Here is a 10769-nt window from a genome sequence, read left to right as displayed (position 1 = left end):
AAAATTGACTTGACTTGGTATGCATAAATTACCAGTATTTGTGTCTACTTACAGTATGTGAATGGATCCCCAGTTAGAATATCCCTCCCATCCTGGTGTTCCGTCTGGCATCAGGCCTAATGTTGAACTCTGGCTCCATCTGATGTCTGCGGTGTGACTTACCAGTATGCATGGAGGAAGGAAAAAAATACAAATATAATCTCTTCTGTTCTGCACTTACAGTGTTCGCTAAAGCTCACTTTTTGTAACTGTTAACTGTTTGTGGAACTCTTAACACAGATGCACAACACAAGGAAGCTGTTTGATAGAACATTTGACTATGTTACACTCTAATCTTTTTCAAGCCTTTCTGCCTTGTGTGTGGAGTTAGAAACTGGAATGTCAAAATTCGCTCTATACCACAATGGTGTAGAATCTTATAAAAAGTTCCTGGATCCGGATCACCACCTAAATATAATCACTTGTTCCTTTTGTCATTTCCAACAACTGTTCATAACTTTTTGAAATATCCTGCTGACAGACAGACAAACAAACAGACAGACAGATAGGCAGACAGACAGACAAACCAATGCGACCGAAAACATAACCTCCTTGTTGGAGGTAATTAGCCAAACTAATGTGTGTGTGTGTGTGTGTGTGTGTGTGTGTGTGTGTGTGTGTGTGTGTGTGTGTGTGTGTGTGTGTGTGTGTGTGTGTGTGTGTGTGTGTGTGTGCGCGCGTGCATGCAGGCATGTGTGTGTGTGTGCCTGTGTATTTGTGTGTGTGTGTGTTTGTGTGCGTGTGTGTGCGTGTGCGTGTGCGTGTGCGTGTGCGTGTGCGTGTGTGTGTGTGTGTGTGTGTGTGTGTGTGTGTGTGTGTGTGTGTGTGTGTGTGTGTGTGTGTGTGTGTGTGTGTGTGTGTGTGTGTGTGTGTGCATGGTGGTTTCCCATCAGTCAACCATACATTCCGCCAACCCACATCCTGGGTCAAAATATCTTCATGTTCTGGGAAAAAACAGCCTAACCTGTCAAACCAGTTTGCTTTTCAAGATAAATATGCATTTTAAAAAATGACCTTTTTAAAGGTGCACTGTTTAGGATGGTGGCCAGAGAAGGTATTGCAACTCTGCTCATCCTTCAAACTTTGCTGTCTATTGCCAAATTTAATCTTTTCATGAATATTTACTAAATCATAAAGTAGTATTTATTAGTAGGACCAAAGTACAGTATGTTTTGCAGCTAAAAATGTCTTCATCTGGGAATTCAAAAAGGCGGACATGGAGAAGATCCTCCTTTTCATGTATGAAAAGCACAATAAAAGTGAAGTTAAAGTGAAAACCCAACTGGGAATCTCCAACTCCCATTGTCATTCTGACACAGCACTTCACAGCACACAAGTGAGCCCTGCACATTGTACACATTTACATTTACACCTCAGCCTCACCCGTGCAAGGGGGGAGCCCCCAAATGGCGCCTGAAAGGGAGCAGTGCGGCAGGACGGTACCATGCTCAGGGTACATCAATCATGGAGGTGGATGGGGAGAGCAGTGCTTAATTACTCTCCCCCATCATCCTGGCAGGTCGGGAGCCAAACTGGCAAACCATGACTGCCCCATTGTCCCAGTTGTAATGAATACTTAAAAATTGATATTCAGCAGTCAGAGACATGGCCGAGGTAAGAAAGGCTAACACCAGACAATCAGTCGACATTATTAAGTCAAGAAATATCTAAACACCTGAAGAGTTTCCAAAGGTATTCTGTGTATGTATTACCAAGGTCTGAATCTCATATGGAAAGCCATTTTCATTCTTTCAACACGGTATGCTTTTCTCCATCAATTTTAAATTGTGGGCACAAGTAATTAAGTACACACGCGTGCACACACACACGCACGCAGACACACACACATACACACACACACACACGGAACACACATACACAACAAATGACTCAGGGGCGGATCTTTTTTTGTGACATGATGTAATTTCAGGGAAATGAAATGACATAGCAATAGCAAGGAGACACTTGCTACGTGTACATGATGTTTTTGAATCGGATCTAATAGATCGGATTTAAGTAGATCGGATTAAGAGTTATTTTGCGACGTGTATACATGGCAATTTCACTTAAATGCGATTAAACGTCTGGGGAAAATAAAGCATTGCGATTGGACTGAGGACGTACGTGCTGAGTGAGCCAAATAAGGCGTGGGGGCGTGGTCGCCAAACCTCCGGGGAACTACTGGGACACAAGCTTATCTTCAGCCCGAAAATGAATTCCCTCAGTGGACTCAAGGCTGGTAAAATCCCCTTTGGGTCTGGTTCTTTCAAATGCTAGTTAGCACCCTCCTAGCTTAGAAAAACGAACTGGTGAAAGGGTGATGTGGAGTAACTTTGTTGTGCTTAATTACTTCGTGGGGCACTTTTACATCAATATATGGGAGCCACAACATTTATAGTCGCTTAGGGACTTTAAATTAAGCAAAACTTTCATGTGAAAATCAACAGGAAGTGCCGCCATCTTTTTCTCACTGACAAAGAGCACGGGCTCTTGGCGCCATCGTGTGGTCAACGAGCATGCGTGGAACGACCGGATTTATTGTAATTCTGATTAAAAGGTTACATGATAGAGGAACGTGTTTAATCGGATTTAAAAGAGGAATAAACCACCCACTTTAATCGGACTTAAGTTTAAATCGGAATAAACTTAAATCCTGTTCGGTAAGTGTTTACATGATGTTTTTAAAGTGGAATTAAGTTTTAATGATATTTAAAGTGAGTTAAATCGGATTTAAATGCCTCATGTAAACGTACCAATTGAAACATTCATGCAGTCTGAACTTGAAACAGGTAGGCCCAGTTTCCATGTGTGTGTGTGTGTGTGTGTGTGTGTGTGTGTGTGTGTGTGTGTGTGTGTGTGTGTGTGTGTGTGTGTGTGTGTGTGTGTGTGTGTGTGTGTGTGCGTGTGTGTGTGTGTGTGTGTGTGTGTGTGTGTGTGTGTGAGAGAGAGGATGGTATACACACACCCACACATGCAGGTATAAACACCCATATAGACACCCACAAATGCTGACAGGCCAACCTCTCGGAGACATGAGACATGCAAAAGGAAGATTTGGAAGAATATGTGACATACTGACATACAGAGAGAGAGAGAGAGAGAGAGAGAGAGAGAGAGAGAGAGAGAGAGAGAGAGAGAGAGAGAGAGAGAGAGAGAGAGAGAGACTGTGTGACAGAGAGAGACGGAGACACACAGCCATACACTGGGGGAAGATATAAAAGAAGAAATGCGCAAGACACCTCAAGAAACTGAGGCAACTGAATTATTTGGGGTATAACGTACAGCCTTGAGAAAAAAAATCAGACTGCAACAAAATCTTCTCTAATAGAGAAAACTTCCTCTCAGAGAATCAGAGTTTCAGTAGGAAGAAAAGTGGACTACTCCATTGTTAAGGATAACTGAAGAGGGGTAAGAAGAGAGGGTCTTGGTTGTCGGGAGCAACCTTCCTGGGATATGAGGGTTCCAAGCAGCTGGCTGTGTCTCGGGGTGGTGGTTGGTCTCCTGCTGCAGGGTGAGTCTCCCATTGGCCAGACAGGCCCCTCTCACAGCAATGCTATTGGTCAAGCTGACCTATGAAGAATGTTTGATTGGTCAATTGACTTGTCAAGTAACTTAACCATTTGTTAACTAGAATGCACTCTGAGAGTGCAGACCTCCGCCGAGGAAGCTGTTTGTTAGAACATTTGACTATGTTGCACCTGATTTTTCTTTAAAGGTGCACTGTGTAAGATGGTGGCCGGAGTAGATATCGCAACTATGCTGCTCATTGAAACTGTGCTGCATATTGCCAAACTTGATCTTTTCATGAATATTTACCAAATTATGAACACATATTTACGTATATGATCAAAGTACAGTAAGTTTTGCAGCAAAAAAAATCAATTTCTGGAAATTCAAAATGGTGGACCATGGAGAAAACCCCCTTTTCATATGTAAAGTGCCATTTTCCCAGTCATAATGAATACTAAGTATTCATGAAAAAGGTAACATTTTTGAGTGGGCATCATGCATTCTGGAAATAAACTGCTAAAAATATTACACAGTGCACCTGTAAGTCTTTCTGCCTTCTTTTTGTGGAGTTGGAACTGGAATGTCAACATTTGTCCTGTCCCGCAGATCAATTTGCGGTCACTAAGGGTGTCTAGATTTGTACGCTAGATTTTTTAAAAAGTCCTGGTTCCAGTTTGTGATCCGGATCGGCAACAGAATTTAATGAGTTATTCCTTGGATCATGTGCAACTACTCCACCAAGTTTCATCCAGATCCTTTCAGAAGTTTTTGAGTTATCCTGCTGACAAACAAACAGACAGACAGACATACAAACAGACAAACCAACGTGACCAAAAACATAACCTTGCCAGAGGTAATGAGTGTTACATTGTCTCTGTGATCAGATTTGGGCAGCCGTGGTGTAATGGTTAGGGAGTTCGACTGTAGATCATAGGGTTGCAGGTTTGAATCCAACCCTTACAGTACCTTTCCCTACACCTCCATCCCTGGCTGAAGTGCCCTCGAGCAAGGCACCTAACCCCTCATTACTCCAGGGATGTTTACCAATAGCCTGTAATATCTGTAAGTTGCTTTGGATAAAAAGTCTCAGCTAAGTATATGTACGTAATGTCACCATTGCATTGCTATTGAGAATTTGTTTGATTGGTCAATTAACTTACGAGTATTAATTTATGTTGTTTTACCTGATTGGTTGTGGTATAATGGATAGAGAGGTGGTGGGAAATTACTTCTGCTCAAGGGTCACCATGGGTTTAGAATTATACCATAAGGCCAGATGTCACAAGCAACCTTCAACATCCCTGTCCCTGACTGGCAACCTTTGGGCTACAAGTCTGACGCCCTAACCGCTTACCCATGAGTGCATACAGTATGTGCTTGGTTCATTTCAAATCCGCAAGATCCCATTTTATGAATGTTGGGGGAGTAGTATTAGCCTGACAGGCCATACCATTCATTTTTTTACTAATTGACAAATGGTCTAATTACGTTTCTCTAGGAAGGGTTTTCTGGTTTCTCTGGTTAAGTTGGTTATTTGTCAGAGTAGCAATGTGAACGAACCAGTTAAATGGGCATTGTGGGGTCTGGCGCTGTGCTTGAAGGGCAATGTGGAGTCAGGTGCCTTGCTGAAGGGCAGTGGGGGTTTAAGTGAAAGCCCCACTGGAAAACTCCAACTCACATTGTCATTGTGACACGGCACTCCACAGCAAACAAGTGAACACTGCATATTGTGCACAACAAAATTGCATTTATGCCTCACCCATGCCAGTGTAGCAGCCCAAAATGGTGTGGCGGAACGGTACCATGCTCAAGGTACCTCAGTCATGGAGGAGAATGGGAGAGAGCACTGGTATATTACTCCCCCCACCAACCGGCAACCTTTGGGCTACAAGTCTGATGCCCTAACGCCGTTACCCATGAAGGCATCTTGCTGAGGGGCAGTGTGTGTGTGTGTGTGTGTGTGTGTGTGTGTGTGTGTGTGTGTGTGTGTGTGTGTGTGTGTGTGTGTGTGTGTGTGTGTGTGTGTGTGTGTGTGTGTGTGTGTGTGTGTGTGTGTGTGTGTGTCTGTGTGTGTGTGTGTGTGTGTGTGTGTGTGTGTGTGTGTGTGTGTGTGTGCGTGTCTGTGTGTGTGTGTGTTAGGCGTCCTGCTCATGGGCAGTGCTTCATTGTTAGGCATCTTGGATTCGTGAGCACGCCAAAGTGCATTCCTAACAAATGCATTTTGCTACTCTTGCTATAATAAACTTGAGCCCACTGACGTACAGTATGTAAATGGACAGCGTGCTTCTATTGTATTCCATTCCACGGTTTTGAAGCAGCCGCCTTAGTTTTCCGCCCTAAATACCCGAATTCGAACCTTAGCAACGCTGACAAGAAGGGCTGATAGGACAGCGGCTGCGTTTGACAGTCAGTCAATTCTAAAAGAATTCTGTCAATGAAAACAACTAACAATGCTCATTGGCCATTTAAGCAATTTTAACAGCTCTCTGAGATAAAGGGTCAGCCCGAAAAAAAAAAAATTGACTTGCTTGAAACGGACGGGAAACTATACTGTTTCCGTGAGAGGGAGTATACTCGGCATGAATTGGCAAGGAGAGGAACTGTTTCAAGTCTCCCGTATGAAGAGATTTTTTCCCCCTGGTTTCTGATAAATGAGAATTCTTTTTCTGGTTTCCATGTCTAGTCCCACCCCCGCCATTGCTTCACTTCAGAGTAGAACACAGGCCTATTCATTGTACACAGGGAATCGGACAGGAGAGGACAAACAGGTCTGTTGTCCCGGGCTCAGGCAGAGCGGGGGCCCAGAATTTGCTTCCCATTACATTGTATGTATTGAGCCATGCTGCAAAGTGTGTATTTCAGAGAATGGCTGTGTGTGTGAAGAGCAGTTCCGATCAGACACACCTTTTCTGTATGTTGTCTTTCCCTGTTATTTACATGTCCCCCCACCCATCAGAACTTTCTGTCATGTCCCCTCTTAGTTTTTTTTCTTTTGGCTGATTGTATTGTTCGAATTTGTGAACACACCAAAGTACATTCCTAACAACCTCATTTTTATACTCTTGCTATGATAAACTTGAATTTCAACATGAACTTGAACACTTGTATCAGGAAGCCAGGTGAATTCTGTTCATCTGTAAGGTGCCTGTTCCTGTAAATTACCTATTCACTTCACAGGTATGAGGAAGTCAGGTGCATTCCAACCGCAGTAATTTTTTTGCATTTCAGAGAATGGCTGTGGAAATAAGCACTGTGTGTGTGTGTGTGTGTGTGTGTGTGTGTGTGTGTGTGTGTGTGTGTGTGTGTGTGTGTGTGTGTGTGTGTGTGTGTGTGTGTGTGTGTGTGTGTGTGTGTGTGTGTGTGTGTGTGTGTGTGTGTGTGTGTGTGTGTGTGTGTGTGTGTGCAAATGTTTCAAATGTTCAATGCTGCAAGGCAAAGAATTGTCTTTGGCAACCAGCATCAGTGATGGAGTTTCTTAGCACTTTTGTGGTGTTATGATGTGTCTGAATGTTGACTCATTGTCCTACATCGCTGCAATAAATCTTCAAGAGCTGATATACTAACATAATGTGTGATAATTATTTGATGTTATTCTTGCCACCACAATCATAGCAATTATGTGAAAAAGGTTCCCGTGAAGTACCTGCTCACATAAGGAGTATAAGTAATGCAGTAATTTGTTTGTATTTCAAAGAATGGATTTTTAAGTAAGCTCGTAATACGCACTGTGTGTGTGTGTGTGTGTGTGTGTGTGTGTGTGTGTGTGTGTGTGTGTGTGTGTGTGTGTGTGTGTGTGTGTGTGTGTGTGTGTGTGTGTGTGTGTGTGTGTGTGTGTGTGTGTGTGTGTGTGTGTGTGTGTATGTGCATGTCTGTACTACAGGGTTCCCACGGGTCATGGAATTTCTGGAATATCATGGAATTTCATACAAGGAATTTTACCATTTTGCATGCATAGTCATGGAATATCATGGAATTTTCTGAACAGTTGTGTAAAAGCAAAACTCCTTTGCTTGATTTGTAACACTGTTTCTTACTGGTTATACTACAACGCTTCGCCAACATTCTACAATGCAGTGAACCCACTGAAGTCTAGTGGTGGCTCGGCGTCTGCTCTAGGGGTGAAACTAATCTTCAGTTTTCACACTTTTAAAAACGTTTTAATGTTATTTCTTTTTATGGAAGTGGTCATGGAAATTCAGTTTTTTGGGTCTGGAAAGTCATGGAAAATCATGGAATTTAATATCTGAATTAGAGTGGGAACCCTGGTACTACCATTTCAGAAATGTTTGCTCTGTGCAGTAAAATGTGCAACAGGTTGAATGACATTTCTCTCTCTCTCTCTCTCTCTCTCTCTCTCTCTCTCTCTCTCTCTCTCTCTCTCTCTCTCTCTCTCTCTCTCTCTCTCTCTCTCTCTCTCTCTCTCTCTCTCTCTCAGGATCCTGGGGACAATTGGAGGGTGAGTACACAGACACAGACACAGACACAGACACAGACACACACACACACACACACACACACACACACACACACACACACACACACACACACACACACACACACACACACACACACACACACACACACACACACACACACACACACACACACACACACACACACACACTTGTGCCCTAAATGCATATATTATTGCCTCTCATAAATAAATATATATAAATATATATATATAAATATATAAACATATAAATATATTGTAATATTCTGTATTTCCTGATTCAAAATATGTGAAGAACAGAGGTGTCAAAAATAAAAGTAAAAGTACTTTTGTGGTGTAATTATAACACTAGCACATGGCATTGCATAGGTGAGATTGATAGACTGTGTTATTACTGAAAAAAGGACCCACCACAAACTTGATCCAACCAGTGCAGAGTTTGCTGGTAGTAAGACACAAACACGTGTCTACTGGTTACTCAGATAAGTTACTCGTGTTGGAGGGAAACCGTGTTTCTTTTTTTTAACTTTTACTTTGACTTTTGACACCTCTGGTGAAGAAATATATATAGCCTATTGGAAAAAGTGTGTGTGTGTGTGTGTCTGTGTGTGTCTGTGTGTGTGTGTGTGTGTGTGTGTGTGTGTGTGTGTGTGTGTGTGTGTGTGTGTATGTGTGTGTGTGTGTGTGTGTGTGTGTGTGTGTGTGTGTGTGTGTGTGTGTGTGTGTGTGTGTGTGTGTGTGTAGTGTGTGGCCGTCCTCCTCTGAACAGCAGGATAGTGGGTGGCCAGGACGCCCCAGCAGGTAGTTGGCCATGGCAGGCCAGTCTTCAGCGCAATGGCGGCCCTTTCTGTGGAGGATCCCTCATCAGCAAACAGTGGATCCTCTCAGCAGCACACTGCTTTGACAGGTAAGGACAGTTTACATAAGCACACTACAGTATACATCAGAGAAAGTGTAATACATGATTAGGTTCACTACCTCATCAGCAAACAGTGGATCCTCTCGACAGGTAAGAAGAGTTTATGTGTTTAGTGGATCCACACTGCAGTGCATCTCTTGGTCCTGACCACTACTATGGATCATAGCAGCAGCACACTTCTGTTATTTATTCCACTTTTCAGTCATTGAATTTAGAGACACACACTAAAAAACACCAATTCATCGATGAGAGATAGAATCCATGCTGTGTTTCAGATTGGAATGATCGTACATAGCAGCATTGGGTATGCGAAAGCAAAAGGAGTTGTGTCTGTTGTTTGAACTCAAAGCAGCAATTCAATGCTACACACAACTTACCCTTTCAGCTGCCGATCCTTGGCAATGGCCTAGTTTGATAACCTAGTTGTGACAGCCCAACAAAATATTTCATTTTTGGTAGGCCTAAGTCAAGTCACACGATCTGGATCTTGTCAAAGCAATTAATGCTTCAGAAATAATGGTGGCTCACATGGAGTAGTCACGCAACAACTGTATTGTAGATTCTACCAGATAGTCATTCTTTGAAATATTAATTGACAACGGTTTTGAAGGAATTTGTTGGTGGCAAGGACGGACAAGTGATTGATGAAGCCATGCCTTCTGAAAACAAATCCAACACACACTTCCCCAGACTTAGTGGCTGGAGATTGCAAAGCCCTGTGTGACTACACAGGTCTTGCGAGAGTTAGCCAAAGTACTCTTCAGTTCACTTTGTGAACCAATTTTCAGATTCCTGAATTGACAGATTTTGGGCATGAACATGTCGGCTTGGCAGGAACTTTTGCCATTAGTGTTCCATTGTCATGGATGCAATTCTAATTGACCTTGATGTTTCTCTATGTTCCATGGTCATGGTTGTTATTCTAATTGACTTGGATGTTTCTTTATCCTCTGTGGTCATGTCTGCAGCACTTCTAATGCTGGTCTGACTGTACGTTTGGGCCTGGAGGCCCTTGGAGGCACCAACTCCAACAGTCAGACTTTGACAGTAAACCAGATCATCCGACATCCCGACTATGTCAGTGTTTCCACTGGCAACGACGTCGCTCTGCTGCAGCTTAGCTCCTCAGTGGCCTTTACCAACTACATCAGCCCCGTCTGCTTGGCTGCCACCGGGAGTGTCTTCAGCAACGGCACCGTTAGCTGGGTCACTGGATTTGGAAACATTGATGAAGGAGGTGAGCAACACTGACACACACACACACACGCACGCACGCGCGCGCGCGCGCCCACACACACACACACACACACACACACACACACACACACACACACACACACACACACACACACACACACACACACACACACACACACACACACACACACACACACACACACACACACACACACACACACAGACCTGTCAGGTCAGGAGCAATAAAAATATAATTTCTGAGTTCTGTAATCAGGACCTCCACCCACTTTGTTTGGAAGAAATCGACTTTGAGCAGCTCCAACAGCCCTGGGTAGTGGCTTGTTCAAGGCAGTGATGTGGGCTAAGCAGAGACATTCTATTGGGACTAAGAAAATGTTTGGCTTACACTTCGGCATAGCCTTTTCTGATCTTGACCAGTAACAAACCCAGGGAGGCGGGTTAACCAGGCCGTTTGGGAAACATTATTTGTTATCGTCTTGGTCATACCAACATCTCGGTACGAGATTTGAAAGTCAATGATAATCAGGCAACCCATCCTCTCTTTTTTGTGGCCTTAGAGCCCAAAGAGAAAACAAGGTGAGAGCAAGGTTAGCGAATGACAAAATGACCTATCAATTGTGCTTTTGAGAG

The 10769-nt window shown here is 43.3% G+C and overlaps 1 protein-coding gene across 5 annotated transcripts in view; it reads left to right on the top strand.

The window, feature by feature from the left end:
- Window positions 1–3456: 3456 nt before the first annotated feature.
- Window positions 3457–10769, top strand: part of LOC134455456 (transmembrane protease serine 9-like) — a 61181-nt gene continuing 53868 nt past the window's right edge. For all 5 annotated transcript variants that reach the window (XM_063206548.1, XM_063206539.1, XM_063206531.1 and 2 more), the window contains exons 1-4: window positions 3457–3550; window positions 7985–8005; window positions 8747–8909; window positions 9890–10158. In XM_063206548.1, the coding sequence (XP_063062618.1) occupies window positions 3493–3550; window positions 7985–8005; window positions 8747–8909; window positions 9890–10158 (511 nt within the window). In that variant the 5' untranslated portion in view covers window positions 3457–3492. The remainder of the gene's footprint in view (window positions 3551–7984; window positions 8006–8746; window positions 8910–9889; window positions 10159–10769) is intronic.

Source organism: Engraulis encrasicolus, chromosome 1 (genome assembly GCF_034702125.1).
Source record: "Engraulis encrasicolus isolate BLACKSEA-1 chromosome 1, IST_EnEncr_1.0, whole genome shotgun sequence".
NCBI lineage: Eukaryota > Metazoa > Chordata > Actinopteri > Clupeiformes > Engraulidae > Engraulis > Engraulis encrasicolus.
Note: the sequence above shows the minus strand (reverse complement) of the source record. Positions and strands in the feature narration are given on the sequence as shown.